The sequence below is a fragment of the Saimiri boliviensis genome, chromosome 12 (genome assembly GCF_048565385.1).
Source record: "Saimiri boliviensis isolate mSaiBol1 chromosome 12, mSaiBol1.pri, whole genome shotgun sequence".
Taxonomy (NCBI): Eukaryota; Metazoa; Chordata; class Mammalia; order Primates; family Cebidae; genus Saimiri; species Saimiri boliviensis.
This window is the reverse complement of record NC_133460.1, coordinates 26,202,422-26,227,991: the sequence shown is the minus strand read 5'-3', so window position 1 is coordinate 26,227,991 and position 25,570 is coordinate 26,202,422. Positions and strand designations below refer to the sequence as shown.

The window sequence follows — 25,570 nt, the reverse complement described above, 5'->3', positions numbered from 1 at the left end:
CCCACAGCTCTGACTTGGAGGGTGAGACTCTGGAACCCAGGATCCTAAAGTGAGTGACCTTGATGTGAAAGTGTGCCAGGGTGAGACCCCAGGACTCAGAGGCCAACAGTGAGTGACCTTGAGTCTAAGTGTGTCAGGGTGAGATTCCAGGTCCCAGAGGCCAACAACGAGTGACCTTGATGTCTGAGTGTGCGAGGGTGAGACCCCTGGACCCAGAGGCCAGTGAATCACTTTGATGTCAAAGTGTGCTGTGCTTGATTCCATGTTCCTTTCAGCCCACGTCCAAGACTAAGGGATGTCCGTGGCTGGAAAACAGCAAATACATTCACAGATAACTCCTGAGAAGAGCTGGGATGATGTATATTTATCCCCACCAACTGGAATAGCTATTTCAAAGGCTTGGCTGAAGACATGTCTTCCCAGCCTGTCCTGCAAAGAGATGATGCAATTGCTTAATGGATGATTCTGGTGTCCCGGGGAGGCCAACAACTGTCCCTTCTCCTGCACAGCACCCAAAGTCTTGAGTGGATCCCTGGCCCTCCTGGAATAAAGTACGGATAGGGTGGGGAACTTCTGGGAAGGTTGGATCGGGCCACATCAAATTCCCACAGGAAACTTCCCAAGAAAGGCTCCAGTCCAAGGCTTAGCAGCCAGAGGGGAAGCAGTGAATTCAGCCATGCCCCCTGCAGTCAGTGCACTGAGACTGGCTGGACATCAACTGCAGCACTAGTTTCCAGCACGACACCCCCATTACACCTCCCCACCCCCACCACACACACACACACACACACACACACACACACACACACACACACGCACACCACGCCTTAGGCCTTTGAGCTTTGCTCTAATATGGAGGACTGGTTCAAACAATCCTCCGCTGCTCCAAGTGCCAGCATGTTCACATGAGTATCTCACGGTTAAAGGCAATAACTTTAGTGGGGCAGAACTGAGCTCTGGCATATCCACAGCACAACATGGGGTGACTAGAGATGGTGGAGCGGAGTGGCTCCCGCCTGGTCAGCCAGCATCATGGCCATCCATGTCTAGGATCACCAAAGGACCCTGCAGCGATGATGTGAAGCAGGCCACGGCTTCACTTCTGAGGAAAAGGCAGCTCTCCTCAGAAGCCATCCCAGATCCACCCTGGCTCTCAGGAATTCAACAAATATGATAAAGATGAGAAGGGAGAATATATGAATTATTTTTTGCAAGACAAGACTATAAACATCTGCATATTTAAATTTCAATTCATGTTTTTGAAACAATTTCCTGTACACTTGATGATAACTCAGCAAATACGTTCTTACTTTATTGGAAACAGCATGCATTAAGCTATTTGTATAGCACAAATTCACAGGTCATGATACATTACAGTGAAATATCACCTAACAGCCAAAAGATTTTTTTCTATTATTTACCTGCCTTACTGAAGGAGGTGTATATGGCCCTTATTTGAACCACAATGAATCCACATATTCAAGTTGGCTTCTTGGGAAATTTCAGGCCACAAATGGCAGTGATGCAATCAGGAGCAGTAACACGGTAGGTTCCACCACCCAACCCACAGCAAATTAAATCCATCACAATAAAGTCAAACCAAGAAAATTAAGAGGCAAGAATATCGCCAACTGGAAACCAATCTCTCAAGACCTCAGTGATGAGCTTCTGGAAACAAAGCCTGCTTCCCCAACATTGCAAGGCTTGTCTCCACAGGACATGTGTGTTAGAGAGCTTGGCTGCGTGGTGTGAGTGCCAGATGTCTTAGCAGGACCCCCAAATTCAATCCTTGGGAAGCCCAGGACTATTTTAAAATATAAGTGCCAAACATCTATAATCAAACTAATTCAGATAACTAATGTGTAACCCTCAGTCATATACAAAAAATGAAAGTCAATATAACCAGTGTAACCTTTCTTCCACAAGAATGGCATAGTGACTTGCATTTTTAATGAGTTTATAACCAAGAGGGGCATCCAGTAGTGTGATGGGACCAGCTGGTACTGGCTAATGAGAACCAGTTGTTAAATCTTTCAAGAACTTTGCAAGCCAGTTGTTAAACACAGCCATGATCAAAATTAAAATAATATAAACTTACAATTAAATAAATTATATTAAACATGAATGTAATAAATACCCAAAACACTCCTCTTCCTAATATTTTACTACTATATTTCAAGACACAGTGGCAGCTTGTTAGAGGGTTTGGTGGGAGTATTTACACCATGGTAATAAGCAAAGGCTAAAATCAGGGGCTTCCTCCTCCCCTACCAGGGGCAAGTGGTTGAATATTTACCATCACGCTACTGGTGTTTCCCATAGATAATGACCTGAGCCAGCAGTTCTGTCTGTGAAGAAAAGCAACCTTTTCCCCAGTAATGCTAACTTTCTAGAACAGTTCCCACAGTACAGGCTGTATATTAATCCATCAAGGAAATGCTCAGAACCCTTCCACCTGCACGAGTCTGTTGTCCACCACCAGGATCACTAAATAGTGGAAAGGAGAGCCTTAAAGGTGATAGCAGTTGGTGAACTGGGAAGAGACAGTCTCTGGCAAGTACCAAGATTCTCTCTCTTCAAAGAGGGGAAGGGCAGTTTGGGTTTTATGGCTCACAAGGCTGGTATCATTGTATTCAGCAGGTTTGGGAGGAAAGCTATGTATATATTTATGAGGAGAGCCAAGCGCATGCACAATGGGTAAACATGTATGTCGCATACATCCCATGTTCACTTGGGGCAGGGTTTTAGCATGAAAATAAAGTGGAATTTGGCTCTTTACAACAAACAGTGAACCACAGGATACAAAGACAGTTTGTGCACAGCCTCTGTGAGCTGCTGAAACTGGCTTAAGGTCTGCAATTGCTTATCAGGAAAGAATGTTTATAAGGGTGTCCTCTGGCCAATCTGAGTTGTAGTAGCTGGGTTGTAAATCCGACTTTGGAGGGGTCTGATAGCGCCATTGTTAGAGAGTTTAGAGCCATAGGAATATAGAGATTAGCCATGTCAGGCAGGCCCTGGTCCCTAACCTGTAGGTAACTTTGTTTCCTTATCCGTGGTGTCTGTCTTAGTTGATACCGGAGTGTTTATTTTGATCTTTCAGATCACAAGTCACAATTTAGGAAGGGTGCCCCAATTGTTTCATGATTGTCACAGCAGCCCAGACAGGCGGGCAGAGCAGTGTTCTTTCCTCTTTAATAAATGAAGGAACTGAGCTCAAGCAGGTGAGGGGGCTTCGTGGGTTCACACAGCTCTTAGGGTGGGAACCTAGCTTTCCCAGTGACATTAGCTAGATATGGTGGGCACTTTCCATTAACAAAACAAGAATTAAACCAACATGAGGTCCAGAACTGGTGTCCCCTGTTGGAAAAATAAATGGAAACTAATGTTTTGGCAATGGGTAGCAGAAAGCTTTAACTTATGTTACCATCTGTCTTGACAACCTCACCCCTAGAAATTTACCCCTTCATAAATTGAAGATGTGCCTTTATCAGCCCATTTTCATCAGCCCACAACACAGTGTTGTTTATGGGAGTGAACTCAGAGGCAACCTAAGTGTCTGAGCTGGAGGTTGGGCTGACTTGGTTGGGTTGCATCATCCTCACCTGGAAACTTGTTAAAGATGCAAATTCCCAGGCCCCATGCCAGCCAGACTTGCTGATTAGGAAACTCCAAGATGGGGCTCCGCAATCTGTGCTTCAATCAGCCTTCCCTGGATTGATTCTGGTGCCTGCTAGAGTTTGAGAATTCCTAGGTTAAGTAAATTATGGAACAACTAAACAGTGGAGTGCAATGTAGTGAATAAAGCCCATGGGAAAATCTGTTCACAATATTACGATTAAAGGCATATACCAAATAATCCCAGTTGTGGAAAACCTAGAACACGCATACACACACACACACACACACACACACACACACACACAAAGTCTGAAATTTTTCATGACAAACCTTAGAAAGATTTATTTTTGCATGAAAAAGAGATTCCCATTCTTTTGTTAATCTTTTTCTATGATAATTGTGTAAGAAAATAAGCAATAAATTACTTCCAGTTTTATTTAAAGGCTAATGAGACTGAAAAGCATATATAGGCCCATAAGCAAGATTTTACAAAGCCCCATGCCTCCTGGCCACTCTGTTCCGAGATGCTCCCCGCCAGTCCCCTGGATGGGTCAGTCAGCCTGGATCCCTGGAGTAGACCAACCTTTGGGTCCCAGAGCATTCGGTTCACTGGGGACAGAAAAGGGACTGGGGTGAGGAGTGGAAATTTGTCTCTGACCACAAGGGGTTAAAACCTAACTGGCTGGGAAGAAGCTGTGGGAAAGATGTGACATTTGTTTGCAAGGAACCATAAACAATAACAGATGAAGATAGTGACATGTGGCTCAGAGTGAGCCTGATCAAAGCCAGCTGGGCAAGGAGGCTCCAGGCCTGGCTGCAGGAAGAGCTACCCTAGGGCTGGGCTTGGCAGGAGACCGTCTGTAGGGGAGGCCAGGGGAGCCTCTCAAGCTATTGGGACTGCCCTGGGGAGTGTGGCCAAGAATTCTAACCTGTTTGGGGGAAATTAGGTATAATTGAGGTTTCAGACACTCCAAGAAAACCTGAATTATCTGTTCCAGCTGCTGGGAAGGATGGCCCACCCAGAACTGTCTTCTTAGCCCCATGGCTGTAGAACAGAAAACAATCATCATTTACCTACAACCAGCCAGGTGCAGAGCACATGTGCCTTCAAGAATACATGGATTCCACCTAGGAAGGACATGACTTGCTGCAGGCAGGCTAAATCGTTCCCTTTCAGTGACTTTCTAAATGGGGTGGTAATTTCATTACTTCATTGAGTATGATAGTTCTGGAGCAGATGATTTTTGAGGCCCTCTTCGCCATTTTCCAGGTGAATTTGCTCACAGAGCTGCTGAGTTGTGCAGCAGGCATTGGAGCCAAAGGCCCGTGTCCATCTGCAGAGTGCAGGCTTTTTCCATCCCAGAAAGCCAGATCCTCATCCACTCCCACCTGAGCCCTCCCAGTGCCTCCCTCTGCCCTCTCCAGCACAGGACACCTGCCCCAGCCCACAGCTCTTCCTGCCACCACCATCCATCAATCCCTTTAAGCGGCAGAGCCCCATAAAGCAGCAGTGTGAGCCCAGACTTGGCATTACCATGTCTCCATCCCACAAAGGTGAATGCAGCTCTACAGTGTTTGTTTCAAACTATGCCAGGCAAATGCTAGGCACATATTGTAAATTATCATTAATTGAGGAGATGTTTCCTTTTGGGTGGTAGAATGCCTCACTGGTTCCGTGGACAATCACTGAAGCTTAGAAGTTACAGTACACCCTCGACTGGCCTGGGCCCAAACACAACCTTGCAATGTTCTCCCTCACTGCTTTCAGATGACAGCACAGGCTCACCACTCAGAATGGGGCAGAGGAAGAGGGGCTCCCTTCCAGCCCAAGGTGATCCCTGAGAAGGTGACCTGCCCCACCTGCAGGTTCCAGGTGTCACAGTCACCTCCTGTCACCGCCCTCTGATTTTGTTCTTTTCTTCCTCCCCTTTTTACCATCTCTTCCCTAATGTTAGGTGAGTCATTACCACACTCATTTAGAAAGTCACTGAAAGAAGATGGATTTAGCTTGCCTAAGACCAACTCATGCCCTTTCTGGCTGAAGTCCATCTTTCATCGAAGGGAAATCAAAGGGTTTATGTGACAAAACTTGCAAAAAAAATCCCTCTTTGGATGTTATTTTCTTTCTAAAAAGCTTCACTCCCTTGGAACTTGTAAAAACTCTTTTTGAAGGCAGATCCCCTTCCTGCCACCCAGCTCTTCTGCCAAGCCCCTTCCCTAGGAAGCTGTGTCAGTGGCCTCCGGCTTTTTTCTAGAAGGAGTGCCCTATGGTTCAGGGGCAAAAGACCCTGCATGTGTTTCTCTACTGCTTCGGTCACTCCCCAGGGCTGAGCTCCCCAGGGCTGTGGACTAGCTCCACAGCAACCATAGAGAGTTAAGAGTTTCTGGATTCAGTGCCTGCTGCTTCTCCTAGAGATCCCTATCCTGATTGAAGGCTGCTTCCATATCTGTTCACCCAGCTAGTGGGGATAAAAGCCATCTCTAAGCGAGCTACTCCCAAGAAAGAGAAGAGTACTGATTGCACCCTGGTCCTTCCCCACTGACTCTCTCAACACCCATGGACCCCTGAGCCTGACACATGCCTGTGCCTACGGCTGTGGTCACAGCGTCCCCACCTTCACCTCACCCCGACACTGGGCTGGCTTTGATCTCTCCTCTTAGCTTGTTTTCACCATCTTGCTGCCCTGTTTGCCTTTCTGGTCTCACAGTTCATTCTCTCCATGTTGCTCCCCTACCTGGGGGTTCTCTAGACCACGGTCACCCGCAGAAGTAGCAGAAGTAGTTCTTACCTCTCCCTCTGTGTCTACAAGAGCAGCCTGGCACCATCAGAGCCAACCTGAGGTGTAAACTCAAAGAGGCCAGGGAGGAATATGCTTCTGTTCCAATGTCAGTGCTCCAGAAACCCTGGAGACCAGAACCCTCAGGAACATTAGTGCTCAGACTTCTTCCACACTGGGTGCATTTTAGGAGTAAAAATTCTATCTGACACAAGAGAAATTCTTGTGTCTGTGCCAAAAGAATATACACAAGAATTTTTGTTTATAGTAACAAAAAATTAGAAATGGTATGCAATAAAAGACTGAGTAAATCATTAGAAATGATTTCAATTAAGAAAAAAATAGCAAAATGTTTAAAAGGCAAAAAGCATTGGTCAGCATGTGGGAAAGGGTATTGCTTTATACTGTTAGCAAGACAATGAATTGATAGAGATTCAATGATGAAGTTAGGCAGAAACTACTGAAACTTTTATTTTTTGTCTCTACCTATGGTAATTATCTTAGCTAGTTTCCCAATTTTTTTTTTTGGTGGGGGGGATGGAGTTTCACTCTTGTTGCTCAGGCTGGAGTGCAGTGGCGTGATCTCAGCTCACTGCAACCTCTGCCTCCTGGGTTCAAGTGATTCTCCTGACTCAGTGATTCTCCTGAGTAGCTGGGATTATAGGTATACACCACCATGCCCAGCTAATTTTGTATTTTTAGTAGAGACGGGGTTTCATCATGTTGGCCAGGCTGGTCTTGAACTCCTGACCTCAGGTAATCTACACTCTTCAGCCTCCTAAAGTGCTGGGATTACAGGCATGAGCCACTGCACCTAGCCCCAATCTCTTTTTGAGCCAAATATAGTTATTTAAATTTGAGAAGAAAATAATCCATTTTATCTGAATGCTCATATTATTTCTATAAAAATATTCTTTATAATTGCTTATACTATTTGCTTTTTTGTTTTTTTAGATGGAGTTTTGCTCTTGTTGCCCAGGCTGGAGTGTAGTGGTGCTATCTCAGCTTACTGCAACCTCTGCCTCCCAGGTCCAAGTGATTCTCCTGCCTCAGCCTCCCAAGTAGCTGGGACTACAGGTGCCCATGACCACACCCAGCTAATTTTTGTATTTTTAGTAGAGATGGGGTTTCACCATATTGGCCAGGATGGTCTCAAACTCCTGATTTTGTGATCCACCTGCATTGGCCTCACAAAGTGCTGGTATTACAGGCACGAGCTGACATGCCCAGCCTATTTGGATATTTTTAATATTTGTAGTACAATAGCAACAAATGTTTCTAAGCACCTACTTTCTGCCCAGCAGTGAAAAAGACAAAAGTCCTGGTAGTGAAAAAGACAAAATCCTTGTCCTAAAGAAGCTGGCATTGCTGTGGGGGATGAAAAAAATGAATGGATAGAAGCATAAATGCGTAACATAATGCCAGTGGCAGTAAGTGCCCTCATTATAAATATAGCATGGTAAGTGAATACATAACTAAAGGTGTGTTCTCAGGGAGGCCTTCCTGCAGAATGATGTGGGGGAAGAACACTGAGTGGAGAGAGTGATCTCTTATTTGAGAATCTGGAGAAAGAGCTTTCCAGGTTGCATAAAGAGCAAGAGCAAAGACCTAGGATAGATAAGGCATTTTTAAAGTCTAACAATTCCAAGTGACTCTTTTACACTTTCCATTTGCCTACCAAGGATTCCCCTCTGTTCACCTTTCTGTTCAGTTTACCTGAAAAAATATCCTTTCTGTTCAGTTTACCTGAAAAAATATATATAGTAATTGTTTAGGCTCTTGACTGCTAATTTCAGCATCTGAATTATCATGGGTTTACTTCTAGCGTCTGTTTTCTCTTGTTAGGAGTCATATTTTCCTGCTTCTTTGAATGCCTAGCATTGTCCTTTAGACATTGTGGATAATACATTACAGGAACTCTGGATTCTGTTATTTTCCTTTGAAGAGTGTTGATGTTTAGTTGTTCTATGTTTTCTTAGATTCTGTATTTGTCTACTAAGCATCCATTAATTACAGGGCCAAATTAACAGCTACTGTTGTGTATTTCTGCCCTGTGGTCCAGTTTCCCTAGGTGCCTGAAAAATCCTATCCCTGGCCAGGCACGGTGGCTCACACCTCTAATTCTAGCACTTTGGGAGGCTGAGGCAGGCAGATCACTTGAGGCCTGCCTGGCCAACATGGCAAAACCCCGTATCTACTAAAAATACAAAAATTAGCCAGGAGCGATGGCGTACACTTGCATGAGAATTGCTTGAACTCTGGGTGCAGCCTGGGTAACAGAGTGAAACTCTGTCTCCAAACAAAAAATGTATCCCAAACTTTCTCATCAATCCTGAGTGTGCCCTCAACCACCTTCTTTACCTAACTCTCACACACCAAGCCAGTATTTTCCCTGCCCTAAATCACCCAAGGCCAGGCACTCAGACAACTGGAGACCGAGCCCACCAACCTTATCCACACTAGCCAGTACTAAGTTGCTTCCCCTCTCCTGCCTTGCTTTTCCCATGAAAAACATAATAAAGGCTCTGTGACATGCTTTTCCCTGGCTCCTTCTACCTCTTGGCCAAACCTGGTGCTTTCTCCCTGTGGCCTCATGGGACGTGGTATGTCCCCTTCTCTTAGGAAATGTAAGTACTCTAATAAATTATTCCTTCAATGACATGAGCTCTCTGTGTTGTCTTTTAGTCACCTTTAAAATTAAGACCTGGGCATAAATCATTAGTCTGGCAAGTTACATCACTGGTAAGTTACCTTGATTCTAGAGAATCCTGGTTTTAGACTGTGTTGGTTGGGTCTATTTCAGTTCTGTCTCTAGTCCTAGGGCACAATTGCTAGTCTTGGTTTTCATGGGAAGCCAGCTGCTTTTACCAAGTGTATTAGTCTTCTCAAGAGAAACAGAACCAACAAGATGTGTGTGTGTGTGTGTGTGTGTGTGTGTGTTGGCGGGGAGCAGGGGGTGTATGGAGGTTTATTTTAAGGAATTTGCTCATACAATTATGAAGCTGGCAAGTAGAATGAGCTGTATGGGCCAGAAGGCTAGAGACCCAGGAAGAGTTGAGGCTGCAGCTCCAGTCTAAAGGCCACATGCTGCAAAAGTCCCTCCTGCTCAGGCTTTGCTTTGTCCATGCCTTCGAATAATTAGATGAGCCCCACCCACATTATGGAGGGCAATCTGCTTGACTCAAAGTCCACCAACTTAAACATAAATCTCATTCACAAACACCCTCACAGACACATCCAAAATAATGTTTGACCAAATATCTGGGCACTGTGGCCCAGCCAAGTTGACACATTCAATTAAGTGCCACACTAAGTCCTTTCATTGATACTTTGGCAGGACATAAACTTCAAACTTTCTCTCTCAATGGCAGGACAGCTGCTGAAATCTCTGCTCAGCTCTTTTTAGCCTTCCAGCTGCTGTTTTCCACTGAGCTCCTTAGCATTTCACTCTGTGCATGCCCAGTTTGGGAGTCAGCCATGGATTTAAAGAGAATATTAAGGCAGGTCTGGGGGCTCTTCCAAAATCAAAAGTTGCCTTCCAAAATTGAAAATTGAGGGATTATTCCGCTAAATTCTAGCTACTATGATGGCTTCAAACTCCAACCTCTGTCTTCCTAGTGCAGAAAGATTACCACATCCTGCTAAACCTTCTTACCCTGTGTGCAATATAAATGGGAATGGGTCCTCAGGAGCAGAGCTAAATAAATGTGGAGCTCACCTACTTCTTTTCTTTTAATGGCCAATTACTCACAAGATCCTTCCTTTGAAGCCAAGGTCTAGTGTCTTTCGGCAGCTCTGGTAAATTGTGTTCTCTCGTCTGATCTGTGCATTTTCGCTCTGTCTGCTCCCTCCTCCTAGAACACCTGTTAAATGAGCACTAGAGCTCCTGGATCTTCCCTCCGCATCTCTCAACTTCCATTTCACAGAATCACCATTGTCTTTCTGCAACTCGCTTTTTGAAAGAGAAAACTGAGTTCACAAAATCCAGACAGCCAAATGGCTGAACACGTTAGCAGCTTGTTTGCCCCCATAGACTTCCTGACTCTCCTTCTGATCAGCTGCAGTCCTGCTCAAAGCAATGTCCTTACCCATCCCAGCTTGCAGTGTGATTTCATGCTTCCAGGCATTGGCATGCCAGGTGCCAGACACCCTGCGAGGTCCCCCAGATGCCCTGCCAGCTTTTCTGACCAACAAATTCCTCTGCGTCTGGACAGAGATGTTACTCTGATGGCCACTGTGATTTTCTCTTTTTCCTGGGATCCAGCAGCGCCCTGTTCACACCTCAAAAACAGCACTTACTTGTCCTGTTTGCCTGTGGTTTCCTCTGCTAAGGCCACACCTCTGCCTTCTGTGTTTTTTCCCACAGTGTCTCATACCGTACTTTAGAAGAGGGAACATTTATAGAGCACCTACACATTTTGGACACTGTTCCAAGTGTTTTATGTGCAATAACTCATAGGCAAATTGTAGTGACTCTCTGTAGCCATCATTCATATTACAAATGAGAAAACTAAGATGAAGTTGAGTCACTTGTCAGGGGTCACACACAGATAGTAAGCAATAGGCCAGGAAGAATTAGACCTCAGCCAGCTGGATTAGAGCCCAAACCCTTAACTGTGCCAAAGGAACGATGCCATTCACGAAGGGACACACTGACCGTCATGCAGGTTGTTAGAGTGCATGCAGCTGTGTCTACAAAAGCTAGGCTCAGCATACAGATGTAATTTACGTGAGTAAAGTATCCATAGGATGTAACGGATCCTTGCCACCATCCTCTGAGAAGGCTTTCTCCTGCTCCACTGTGCCTTATTTTCTTTTTGAGACCGATTGTTTCCTTACGGTCATCAGTGGTACTTCCATCCGGACAGAACGAACCCAGGGCAAGGCCTGACGGGAGGAGCAGGAGCCATCAATGAGAGCAGACCTCAGAAGGCCAACAGAGGTGAGAGGAGTGCCATCCACAGCCCCATCCTCTGGATGCTGTGGGCAGAGGTCCACAGAATGCTGCCCCTTGGAGTGAGTCGGTAGCAGAGCGCTTGCTGATGGCTGCAAATGCCCCGTAAAAACGTGTTTGGGATGATTCTTGGACCTGGTTTTAATTTCTTTTCTGCCAGTCAGCAGTTGTGCTTGACTCACAGTTTGTTGCCATCTCCTGAATTAAATTCAGGAAACAGGAAAAAGATCAGAACCACATTGTAAAGGCGTCCTTATGGTTCCTTTTTTGCTAAGATAAATAATGGGCAGCTCTGATCCACTTCTCTGGAGAGCTCGGAACACACTACCAGGAGCTCCTAGCTGCAGAGTGAGCACAGGCGGCTGGTCTCTAGATGAGGAAAGACAGCAGTGTCCAATCTACCCTGCTTTGCACAAGCCCCAGGTGCTCTCCCAGACTGTGTTGCTACGTAAAGCACGTGGCGATTGTGTGATGCTAACCAGAGCAGCCCCTCACTCATTAGAAACATCTGCTTTGTTTTATTTACACAAGAAAAGCTTTTCCTTTTACTGAGCCCACCCAGTTCAAACTTAAGTGGGATTTGCCAACTATCTGGCTAATTTTATTTTCATGAGCAATAATAAAGATTGGTGAACACTTGGTTTTTGTATAACTGTAATCAATTTTGTGTTAAACTTAGCTTAAAAGAAATTTATCTTCATAAGAAAAATAGACAGACTTTAGTGAGGACTAATCAACTAAATGCCTGACCAGCGTTCTTCAAAACTGTCAAGGTTATCAAAAACAAGGAAAATTTCAGAGATCATCACAACCAAGAGGAGCCTAAGGCGACAAGGTGACTAAATGTCATGTGGTGGTCTGAATGGGGTCTTGGACCAGAAAACAGGATCCTAGATAAAAACAGGAAATCCAAATAATGTGTGGATTTTAGTCAATATGAATGTATCAATATTGGCTCATTAAATTGTGACAAATGTTCCACACCAACGAAAGATATTAATAACAGGGGAGGCCAGGTGTGGAGCATTCAGGAACTCTCTCAACTATAGTCTCAACTTTTGGGTGAGTCTAAAACTGTTCTGAAATAAAAAACTTTATTTAAAAATATGTAATGAGGCTGGGCACAGTGGCTCATGCCTGTCATCCTGGCACTTTGAAAGGTCGGGACGAGAGGATTGCTTGAGTCCAGGAGCTCGAGACCAGCCTAGGCAACACGGTAAAACCCTATTTCTACAAAATATACATGAGCAGTATTACTGCTCATGTATTCTACCACGCGCCTGTAGTGGTGCTAAGGAGGTTGAAGTAGGAGGACCACCTGAGCCTGGGGAGGTCAAGGCTGCAGTGAGCTGTGATTGTGCCAGTGAACTCTCCAGCCAGGTGACAGAGTGAGACCCTGTCTCAAAATAAATAAATAAATAAAAAATCCCACTATCTGTATACATATGTAAATTAAGAATGAAATAGAAACTTCCATAATCTCACCTTCTCTGAATTTTGGAATTGTGTAAAAGTTGTCCCAAACCAATGATAAGTAATAGCCCATGTTTACCAAGTGCCGACTACATGTCAGTGTGCTAAGAACTTTACGCGTTACTCATTTAATTCTCACAAAGATCCTATGGGGTAGGTACAATCATTAGCCTACTGTACAGATGTAGAAACTGAGGCATAGCACCGTTAAATAATTTGCCCAGCTCAGAAAGCAGCATTTGGTTGCAGAGCTCATGTACTCTATCACTGCTCTGTACTGCACAGAGCGGGGCCGCAAATGAAGGGACAGTCATGAGTTCGTTAAAATTCCAGGACCGTGAACACTGGGGTGTAGGATATGCTGGTAAGAGGGCTGGGACATTCAAGGCCTGAGTGACTTCTCTGCATCTGTATACACAGCCTGGGAGATGTGCCATTCATTTGTCATCTGATGATAATATAATCGTGAAAAATCATATTCTTTGAAGGATGATTAATTAGTTTGACAAATCTGAGATTATGACAAATGACTTAGAAGGGAAAGAATCAGTCATACCCTGGACTTAGCCCCATATGGACTTCCTCTCACAGGCCACTGCCCACTCTGCCTGCGTCTTCGTGCCTCCTCAGGGCAGCCTCTCTGTGTCTAAGCAGCCCACCTGCAAGCTCCATCTAAGGCAAAAGGAGCCTACCACTCCTCCAAGCTGGTTCTCCCCATCTTCTCTCATAAAACCAAGAGCACGTTCTAGAATAACTGTTGACATCAGCTTTTAACCCTGATTTGCAGGTTCGAACACCTGTAGGCAGGTGAGGTTCACTCTCTCCAAAAGTAGCCCATCCTTGTGGTCACAAGAGCCTAGAAGACCCAAGACCCATTTGCAGAGCTCTCTAAGGCTCTCCACATCCTAGCCAATGGCTCCCAAACGTGGGGTTGTTATGAACTCCCTCTGCCTCCCTGACAGATTGATCCACCCGCAAGTCCTGGCATCCCTTCCCCTAAGGTTCATCTCCAACCCTCCGCCCCGCCCCCACTGTCTGCCTCCTTGCTGCCAGCATTCCACTGGAGCCATTCTCACTTCCTGCTTGGACTGCAGCATGGATGCTGTGGGAACTCTAGAAGCTGCAGAGGGATGCTGGCATGCCGTGACTTGTTTGAGAGTCACAATAGCACTGATATTTTTGTTTCCCACTGCCTGGCTTGTCTGGCTCTCAGCTGTTTCCCAACTTTGATGATGGAAATGTTACATCTTCAGGCTCTGTTCAGCTCAGCCTCCCTCTGTCTAAGAACCCTGCCTGCTTAGAAAGAAGTTTTATTAATTCCTCCAAATCTGCATTTATTTACTAGAATTGCATGATACGTGCATTTTTAACACACATAGAGGAGGACACCCATACATATACATGTTTATGTATTAATCTGTATAGATTTAACATAAATACACTTTAAATATACAGATATATAGATTGATACTTCTGCAGATGATTTTTAATTTATTGACCTTGCCAGATAACCCTTTCTCATCTCACCTTCCCCTCTTCCCATACTGAGTCCTGGAGCCTTCAAACCACAGCCACTTCGTTAGATCCTGGCTGGCTGCAGCCATCTGCGACCTGCTTCACCCCTGCCAGGGGTGAAGAACCAGGATGGTTCTTCCTCCTGGTGTTTGTCCCCTTCCCCCCTTCCCATACTGAGTCCTGGAGCCTTCAAACCACAGCCACTTCGTTAGATCCTGGCTGGCTGCAGCCATCTGCGACCTGCTTCACCCCTGCCAGGGGTGAAGAACCAGGATGGTTCTTCCTCCTGGTGTTTGTCCCCTTCCCTTTGGGCATGATGTTCTCCATGCTGTGGTGGGGGAAGCTGTATGTGTCCTGGGGTCCCAAAACTTAGAAGGCTGGGAGAATGGGACTTAGTCCAGCCTCTGGCCTCTGCTAGCATATTGTCAAACTACAGGGTGAGGCAGCCATGCTGGAATGACCCTGACTTGAGAGGCTATGCCAGCAGACCCAATGGCTTGTTAGGACTCCTTTCAGTCACTTCCAAGAGTTACTGCCCATTGGACCCTGTGTCCCCAGGAGCTGCTCTTATGGAGAGGAGCTGTCAAGGGGGGCTTCAGAGAGCTTCTAATAGGCCTAGAAGGACCTCCAGAAGGCAGCCATTGAGCTTGGGTGTGGAGAGTAAGCCAGAAAGACCTCAGTGTCAGGGCCCCCTGCCCATCTGCCTCCCAGATGATGTCAGCCTTGATGACCCAAGGAGAGGATACTGGCCTTCAGCATAAGTCTCTCTGTTCTTCACCTGGGAAACCTTGTGTGGGGCTAAAACAAAACCAGAGTCCAGTGGTGGTGTTGGGAAGATATGTCATGAGGTGGGGTCAGGAAGAGAACACCACGATTTTGCTGTGTGTACAGAAGGTAAAATGATGGCTGAGAGTCCAGGAGCGTTCACCTTCAGTCACAAGTGTTTCTGCCATTCACAAACCAGATGTCTTAATTAAAATGCTACTAAAGGAAGCAAATCAATTAGCAGATCACATACAAGATGGTTCATTTTATCTTACACACAGAAAATTGCTTATGAGTATCGCATTACCACTCTTGGTTATCAGTTAACAAAGGCTGCTAATGAACAGCATCGTTATCAAGTCGGATAAGAGATGCCCTGGGAGTCCAGGCAGATTATGACAACACAGCACTTTGTTCTGAAATATAGCTCATCTTTCATCACACATGAGGAGGACAGCCCAGTCCAGCAGAGTTCCTGGAAACTGGAAAGGCAAAGAATATTCCGTGATGTGACCCCCGAAACACAGGGTTAATATCACAAAGGAGAGAAATGCTCATTGGGCCTTAGCGTGGTGGCAATTGCAGAATGACGTGGCTTTCCTGAGCCTCCACCAGTCATGTCTTTTATGCACCAGCCATTCACATTGTAATAATAACCACAAAATAATTATATAAGGAGAACAATTATAACTTACATTCATGGCCCTCTACAAGGCACGGCATCTGCTTTCTCATTTGGTCCTTCCTTAGCTCCGTCCTTTGAATGTCTGAGAGCAGCAGGCCCATCCCAGGAACACCAAAGGCCTTCCTCCAATGCTAGCCCAGCCTGCCATTTCTGCTCCAGGAAGCCAGTATTCATTGATAGGGCTGGAGACTGTCCCAGGGACCCCATGTTTCAGGGCTCCTGAATCTTTAGAAAGGGATCTCCTGGCAGTTAAGAAGGTGAAGCTAATCATTCAACAAAGTACTGCCTAACTGTTAATAAGATGGCGTGTGTAGGAAGCTGTGTGTTGGGTCCCATTCCCTTTTCCATGAGCCATTTTCTGTGGTAGGTTCCACGAACATGGACACCACGCCCTTGCATAAGCATGAACAGCTCTAACACAGGGTGAAGTTTGAGATGTCCATCTTTTCCTACTGCAGGCTAAAGTGCTCAAGCCTCCCTCTGTGTAGTCCACTTCTTGCGGAAGAGGAGTGATATTTTCATTCAGGACGAAGGCACTGTAGATTCTATTCCTTCTATTATTTTCCTCCAATATTCAGTCCATGTGAAAGTCTATTACCATTACTTGAGTGTTCAAATGCAGAACATTCTGAGACGGTAACTGTGGGCCCTTGTCCACAGGGCTGGACCCCCTCTTCTCATGGCTGCTCACCTACAGCTCAATCACCTGTGCCTCTCTGGAAAGGAAGAGAATCGTCTAGAAGACTTATTGACAGAAGAACTATGCTCTAATTATTGCATGTGTTTATGCAACTCACACAATTAAACAGGTATAAAAGAGCTCATCAGCAAAACCTGCAAGGTGGGACACTTTCTTGTGCAACACAGAAAAGAACCTGAAGGCCGGTGGCTTCTGGGTAAAGGGAAGGGCTCAACCTGGAAGTTGTTTTCTGCCTGCCAAACCCGAGGCAAACAAAACCTCATCCACTTTGATGACAAAAAGAGAAGTCATTCCTTGAGGTTAATAGGCATATTTTGGGGAACGTGTCATTTTCTGTAGTTGATTAATTTGCACAGATCTGGGCAAATGCTACAAGAAATAAGGTAGGCAGACTATGAGAATGGAACTGGAAAATAATGCCTTCACATCTGAACTACAAGCTGTTACAAAGGGCGAGACTTCTCCATACTTGGTGTACCAGCTCTGATGGAAGGGAAGGGCAGCATAAGTGTCTAAAAAAGAGGAACATGGAAGAGAACAACAAATCTGAGTCAACAAACCATATCCTGATACAATAGAGCTTGCGCTGAAAGTAGGATGCAGACCCTGCTACGGACCTCACTTATACCTCCATGCCTTGAGACCAAATTCACACCCTCACAGTAGTCTCACATAGACATCTAGAATATAATAAAATGGTATATATGCTTACATTGAATAATGCAAAATTGTTTATGACTTTCTATTGTGCATATTCAGTCACAGTCTCCTGACAGCTAAGTTCTCCCCATGAGAGACCAGTCAGCAACATCAGGAAGGCAGGACAGAGTGAAGCATCTTTGGGACAAGCCACGTCAAAGGACATAAAACAGAAAGCCCAGGCCGGGCACGGTGGCTCACACCTGTAATCCCAGCACTTTGGGAGGCTGAGGCGGGTGGATCATGAGGTCAAGAGATCGAGACCATCCTGGTCAACAAGGTGAAACCCTGTCTCTATTAAAAATACAAAAAATTAGCTGGGCATGGTGGCATGTGCCTGTAATCCCAGCTACTCGGGAGGCCGAGGCAGGAGAATTGCCTGAACCCAGGAGGCAGAGGTTGTGGTGAGCCGAGATCACACCATTGCACTCCAGCTTGGGTAACAAGAGCGAAACTCCATCTCAAAAACAAACAAGCAAACAACAACAACAACAAAAAGCAGAAAGCCCATATTTGCCTACCCTATATTTGAGGACCAAGGACATGGGTCAAGGTCAGGGATATGGAGCTTGATGGCAGTAGAGCCAATGTTAAAGACAAGAAAGACATTGGAGACAAGCAAGATATGGCGAGAGGAAGTGGCGAGAAAAGTGAAGGAAGGGATTCCAAGCAAGGTCTCAAATGCTGTCAGGGGTTTGTTTCTCCTTTAAAGGGCGGAGGGTCCAGAGGAACATGGGGTTTAGGGACCCAGGGGCTGAACAGAGGGTTCATCCTTCCTAGTGTCTTTAACAAGCCCTGCATTAAAAGGCCCCTTCAGGTGTTGAAAAGGAAGGGCTCTAAAGAGGTTGAAGCTAGCCAGGTTTGCATTTGAGATACCAATGCCCAGAGTGGACAGGCAGCCCAGGAGAGCAGCCTCCTCCCACCCCTGGCTGCCCTGAGCAGAAGAAGGGGCACTGCTGAGCTAACTCATCGATGAAGTTGTTCTCTGACAGGTAGTGATACCTCTGCAGATGGATGTGTCACCAGCCACCAGAGAGCCAGGCACAATCTGGCAAAACAAGGGAAGGCCAGTAGCATCTGGGGTAGCATCTGCTGGCTGAACTAATAGGTGAATTAGGCTGCATAGTACTCTAGGCTGGCATAAAGAGAAAGAGCAAGAGAGTGTTTCGTACCATACGATTTAGCGGCTACTAAACCCAGATCTTTGACCACATCCTCCAAGAATCACATAGACCAAAAAGGAGAGAAGGAGAACAACAAAAACAGAAGTGAAGCTAATGATGACGGTGCCTATACATTCTGGTCAGCACTACGGTGCATCTGTTTAGGATATATTAATGCCTACTAATACTAAAAAAAAAAAATCTCTGGCAAAATCCAATACATATTTCTGATTTTTAAAACTCAGTAAAATAGGAACTGATGAATGCTCATTAACATGATAAGTTATATGTGCTTCAGCTCTAGAGACAGCATCTTACTTCCCAGGGACCACTAGTAGATTTCCCATCAACGCCTGGCAGAGGCATGTTGTATGCACACTTTTTCCACTATTATTTAACATTGGTGTTTTAGCCAATGCAATCAGAGAGGAGAAAACAATTAGAGGCATAGGAATTTGGAAAGAAGATCTGTATTTTGGCAGACGACAAATTATTGTGAAAACTCAAGGGACGAAGAAGAAAACAGATAAACAGTAAAAGCATTCAACAAGGCAACCACTATAACATTAACATAATCACCCAAAATCAAAATACAATCAATGACTAGGTAGGAGACGTAATGGCAAAAACTCCATTTTGAAAGCAGCAAAGGCAAAATACTTAGGAATAAATATAACAAAAAGTGCAAAAACTTTTAAGAGTGAAATCGGAAAACTCTCCTGACACACACAAAAACAGAAACACACAAAAGCAGATAATTTTTATGAAAAAATTACCTTTTTTCCATGGAGAGCCACTTAACATTGTGAAGAAGTAAATAATCTTTGACTCAATATATAAATGTAATGTAACCCCAATTTAAATATCAAGATGTTTGCCTCTTTTGTGTGTGTGTGTTATTTTTATTTTCTTTACTTTGGTCTATACAAAAACCCAATAACCAAAAACACAAAGCAATCATAAAACTCTCCACTGGGACCCCCCACTCCAGCCCCCACGCCATGAAAGACTTTTGTTTCTGTAGAAAGAGTCTGTAGTTGATTCAATAATAGCTGGAATAGAATCGCAAGAATGTCCCCTGCAAAGGAAGCACAAGGTGTGTGCGGGTGGAGGAAACCAGCCCTAACAGAAGGTAGATCATACTAGGAAGCCTCTCTAGGTAAGAGTGTGGCACCAGCATATCGATAACCACAAATACCAGTGGAAAATAAAATCTAGAAATATCCTAGTACATATAGTCATTTAGAACATTATAAAAGTGGCAAATGAAACACTGGGGAAATAGGGTGGTTTTAAAAAATAGTATCAGAATAATTCAGTTGCCATTTGGGAAAAAGACAAAATTGGATCTGTAACTCATACCACAAACCAGAAGAAATGGCAAATGGATCAGACATCTAAGTAAACAATAAAACCATCCAAGTGCTGGAGAAAATATATAGGCACACACACACACACACACACACACACACACACACACACACATATGTAAACATTTTCTAATTTTATTTTAAAATTTAAAATTTTAAAATAAAATTAGAAAATGTTTACATATAGATGTATATATGTGAGCATACATATTTTCTATATAAAATTATTTTTCATTAAATATATTTCTATAAAAGTAACACATAAAAAACAAACCAGAAACTATTGAAAATAGCAACTTCAAAGCAGTAGGTAGGAACAGGGTGGAGTGGACAGTTATAGGAGACAGACTTCTCTGAGTTTATCTGTTCACACAGTTTATCTCTGAATCGTGTACATAACAAGAAATTCAGAGATAAACAGTGTAAACAAAACTATATAGTTAAAATTTGAAAAGATTATAACAGGAAACAGTAAAATAGAATACACACTAAAACAAGTGTTTCTGACTATCCAGTTGATAGCATAACCACACAGAGAATATAATTAATTCCATTTGAATACAATATGCTGGCTGTAAACGCTTGCAGGGCTAACTTCTAAGGGCAAAAGCCGCTGCAAAATGTGCAAGTTTATTGAGCAGGTCTATAGTTGTACAGTGCTCTAATTTCTGGAAGTATTTTGTGTGCATTATAGAATAGAGAAAATGAGGAAAAATATTATGTAGTTGAAAGCTGGGTTTTTACTTTGGAGAAGGAATGGGGAAAGCTTAGGAAAAATCTTATGATATTGAATTTGTAATTAAAATACGTATTTCTTGACTGTCCACTGAAAGGGTGTAGAAGCAATGGCACCTCAGTAGTACACATTGTGCCCTGATCTTGGTTTCTAAAAATTATTCCATAGTAAAAATTAAAATAAAATGAGAGAAAGAGAGAGAGACAAACAAGGATGCTTGGGAAAATTAGACCCTTGTGCTGCCCTTGGGAGCAGGACAAGGTGAGGCTGAGGTGTTGTGTTGTGTCGGAAGCCTAGCATGTGCTCAAAGATTAACAGGATTCTGTCAAAAGGGCACAGAAGCCACCAAGAAGTGACTTGCACTGGCCAAATTTGAGACAATTCAAGCATCAGAAAGGATCATGATGGTAATGGATTAAAATGCATTGAAAGCCACAGTAACATCTTCAACAAATAGGAGAATAAGAAAGAGAATAAAAAGGCTTTCTTCTAGATGAATGTCAGCTATTAAATACAAAAGAAATCCTGGAATTAGAAAGTCAATATTTTGTAATCACCAATGGCAATGACTGCTTCAAGCAGGATCACGAATAGATATAAAAATCATTAGGTGAGGAATTGTTGGGGGTCAGAATATTCACATAGTGTCAAAGTGCCACCCCTCATATTACTCACGCATCTCAGAGGGGAAAATTCTAATCTCTACAAATGCAGAAATCTAGTGGTCACTCCCTTAACCAAGCAAAGGAAGCATCACCAACAGTGACTCCATATGACGAAAGATACACAGTATAATTTTGTGATATTCCCGACCAAAAACTTCAATCTGAATCTACTCCAGAGGAAATGATTAGACAAATCTAGAAAATGGGACACTGTATAAGACAACAGGCTGAGGGGCTTCTCAGTCAACAAGCCATAAGGATCAAAGGCAGAGGGGTTACTCAACACTGAAAGAGAGTTAAAGAAAAGACAAAACAAACACAACTCTTTTTCTGGATTGTAAGATAGCACAATAAAAAAATACAGCAATAAAAGATACTTCTAAAATAACCAGAGAAATTTAAACATGTACTATATAATAGATGATACTAAATTTGCATTAATTTTCTTAGGAGTGGTCATTGTATTGTGATTATACACAGTAAGAGACACAATGGTGCTGTATTCAGGGGTGAAGTATCATATCTATACTAATTAGCAAGTAGGTCAGCCAAAAAAGGCTTATGTACACAGAGATAAAGCAAAGGGGGCATCATGTTAATGAAGGGTGATTGTCGGGTTCTTTCAACTTTTCTTTGGATCTGAAAGTTCTTCAAAAAGCAGGAGAGTGAGAGAGAGGTCAAGAGACCACCCCAGGCCTGTATGATCATCCTGGGCTGGTCAGATAGGGAGTAAATTCTCAGTGGGTTCACCACATGCACAGGGCATGAGGTGAGGAAAAACCAAGCTGGGGAATGTGGATTGTGAAATAACAATCCTCAAAATCCTCGTGAAGATGCCTTTATTCCTAGGAATCTTCATTCACAGGCTCATTCAGTCAGGGTTCTGAGATCCCGTCCCTTCCTGTGGACCAGCCCTCCACTTGTGGGCTTAGTCCATTCTGAGACCCCAAAGCAGCACTGAGATGCAAATACCCAGTCAAATCTAGCATAATGACATGAAGAGATGTTTGGGAACTTTTCATCAAATGGACTAAATTGGCTAGTTATTAGATTGGGCACTATAAAAGGATAAGTCTTGGAGAATGAAAAAAAGTTTATCCTATTAAAATCCCATATTCTCAGCTCTACCTGGGCAAATGCCCCACAGCTTCAGTTTAAATCTTGCCAAGTTCCACTATGTCCCAAGGTGATGCTGATTCCTGGTCTCACAGCTGTTCTGGCATGAGGGCTCCTGGCCATGGCCATACCTGCCCATCCCACGTGACCAGGGTAAGGGAGAGGCCATGCTGAAAACCCATGCAGCCCCATGGAGCAGCACCTGCCTGTCCTCCTTTTAGTACAAGTGATCACTCTCATGACTCACCTTTCGGAGAAATTGTGGTTTCGCCTGCAAAACAAGATACAAGGATGTTCATTGCCTAAGTCTCAGACGACAGAAAGCAATGCAAAGCTTGCTGCCGGAGAGTGGCTTGTCTTGTCATTACCTTGCTCTTTGGGGTCTGATTTTCTTATGACTCAGCCTGACTCCATCTAGTGTTAGTTTTGGAAACTTGAATCCTACCTCTCCTCTCTGAAAGTCCCTCTATTTGCAGAGGAGCTCTGTTACGGTATACTTGCCAAGAACAGCTCCCTACATGTGGCGAGGGCAATGCATTAATTACCAGGGGTATAAACTCCCATCCGGCCATTGCCTCCCAGCCCCACTCTCTGCTGGCCTTGATTTCTTGCCTTCCTTACCCACCTGCTTCCTCCAGCAACCCTTCATGTTTTTTCATGAACTCTCCTTTCAGAAAGTTTATTATTGAATAACTATTGAAGTCATCTTTCCTGGATTATGGAAAATGCCTTGTATAGCCCTGATGGCTCAAAATAACCCGGAACTTCCAAAAAACACATATAGCAGAGATGCTTCTCTTAGATGACCACGCATAAGGACATAAAAAGCACAGTGACTGTTCATTCAGCAGTGTTTTCAAATGGGCTTATCTTGTATTGCTCACAGCAGCATCTTCCCATGTATGGCAGAGTCCATCATGAATGGCCACATGGACATACATACTCATATACACAGGCACTGCATGCACACACACACCAGGATTAAGGATCAGCTTTTATGAAACTTTATTCTATGTGAAGGCTATGGCTAAGATGTCCCTGAAGCATAGTCAGCTCCAAGGTCTGCCAATTTGCAAACCAAAGTGCTTTAACTCAAAGTGCCCCTCAATGTGTACCCGCAGTTTGGATGGTCAAGGTAGCATCGCTGTGCTGACTAGAGCTCCAGCCCATTACAGCCCTCCCTGTGGTGTGGTCTTGTGCTAGAAACTCCATGTGTTTCAAGATTCCTGACCACAGGGCCTGAGCTGGTCACAGCAGTCTGTGTCCTCTGCCTGGGTACCTAAGAACCCAGCAGAGGGCCTCTGAGGCCACGTAGTGCCCAGGTCTTCACCATGGCCAACAGCCCATCCATTCAAAACAGGCTCCTCCTGCACTCCTCACCACAGACGCTACCTAGACCCACAAAGGCAACAAAGGTCCTAGGGGGTCAATCCTTCTCACCCTTCCGGACTCAATCCATGGCCTCCTCATGTTCCCCAAGAGCCCTGTGTGAAAATCCTGGTAACGGTCAGTCCACTCTGATTTTACGGTGGGAGAGGCTGACTCAGCACTCAACCCCCAGCCATCTGAGTCATCGGGGACCGGGACACCCTCCTGGCCAGGCGCCGCAGCTGTATACTCAGGAGAACCTGTCTTTGTGCCAAGCCCCCTAGGGCTAGAAGAAGACAGAGCTGCCCCAGGGTGAAGGTCCCTTAGGACTGGGGGTGGGAGGAGGGGCATGAAGAGCTGGCCAGCATGGAACTCCGCTCTCCCACATCAGTGGATTTGGTGGCACTGGGAGCTGTTCAGCATATTTCTTCTATAGAAAAGAATGTGACTACTTCAGCCAACATGGGTCTGTGTGTGTGCGTGTATGTGTGTGTGTGTGAGAGAGAGAGAGAGAGGAGAGTGGTGGGGGAAAGAGAGCGAGAGAGAGAGAGAGATGGGAAATGTGGCATCTTTAGTCCCTCAACCTGAAATAGCCCCAATTCCACCACACATTTCCAAAAGCCCCCGAAAGCTGGTTGCCTGCCCTGGGTGCAGAGAATGTGACATGGCCAGCAAAAGGAGTCTGTGTGGCCACCAGGGCCTGGAGACTTCACAGGCCCTCTCAGCCTAGGTTGACACACATCCCTGTTTCCCAAGGATGGTCCAGGCTCTTGTCCATCATCCTGGTGCAACTTTTACAGAGCCTCTTCTCATTCTCACAAAACCCTGTCTTGGATGATAAGTTATAAGGTCACCCTAACTACACCCTGTCTTCTCTAGCCCAGGGCCCATTGGAGTGACAACATGCTTGGGGCAGGGTGACAACATGGGAGGGGACAGAGAGAAGGAGAGTGAGAGTCAGAAACAGAAGGAGAGATGGAATGCTGGGTGGCCGGGTTGATGAAATATGCGTTAATGCGTCACCATCAGAAGCCACTGAAGAAAACTAGAATATCTGAAGGAGGAGAAATCCTCCTAAAAAAAAAAAGTGAACTAAGAAAGTCCATATCCAGCTCATTCCAAGGGCATGACTTCATGAGGGCTGACAAGTCCTGACCCGCAGCCACAATGCGCATGCATCTACCCCTCATGCAGCCGTTAATCCATCCGTTCCTCCAGTAGACACTGCTTGGAAGTTACCCAATCCCAGGTCCCATGGAAGAACCGGAGGGTGAGACTGGGTTCTGGGTACCTTCTAAAAGCCACTACCCCTGTGTCAGCCCAGACCTCTGTCCTAAATGCCAGTCACTTACTAGACACCTCTAAGTGGAAGTATCCAGAAACCTCAAGCTCACCATGTTCAAAAGAATATCATCTCACCCAGCCTATTGCCCAAAGTTGCTCCCCCACCAAATTCCCAAAGGGCAGCAGCTCAGAAAAAAACTCTGAGCTGTTCTAAATTATTTTCTCTCCTCCAGTGGCTGTCCCGTCCCTCACCCCAGGTCCCTGGGCCAGCTCCTCCTTAACTTTGTTCCCATCTTTCATTTTCTCCATTGCCTCTACCCGGACTTACTCCGGTAGGGCTTTGCAACAGGCCCGAGTCTCTATCTGGACTTTCAGCACATCTTCCTGGCTGCAGCTGGGTCTCCTCCATGCTACCACACGACAAAAAATACTCTATCCCTCCTCTGCTTAGAATCCATCAGTAGGTGACCAGAAGTTTCAGGACAAATTCAGACTTGCTTAGCACAAGCCCTTCTGACCGTCCGTTGTGTAGAAACTACTTATCTCTCCAGCCCTTCCTTCCACATGGTCGCATGAAATACTTGCTTCTGCCACACTGCATGTTTTTCAGCTGCAGGTTTTACCCATGATGTCTACATAAACTAGGGTTCCCTCTGCCTTTGTGAGCTTCTCTTAGTCCTTC

At 44.8% G+C, this 25,570-nt stretch overlaps 1 protein-coding gene across 11 annotated transcripts in view; it reads right to left on the bottom strand.

Moving 5' to 3' along the window:
• Window positions 1-739: 739 nt before the first annotated feature.
• Window positions 740-25,570, bottom strand: part of TMEM273 (transmembrane protein 273) — a 50,553-nt gene continuing 25,722 nt past the window's right edge. For 4 of the 11 annotated variants that reach the window (XM_074382122.1, XM_074382118.1, XM_039478456.2 and 1 more), the window contains one exon: window positions 4,235-16,999. In XM_074382122.1, coding sequence (XP_074238223.1) covers window positions 16,921-16,999 — 79 coding nt within the window. In that variant the 3' untranslated portion in view covers window positions 4,235-16,920. The other 7 variants (XM_074382120.1, XM_074382121.1, XM_074382124.1 and 4 more) reach the window with 4 other exon arrangements.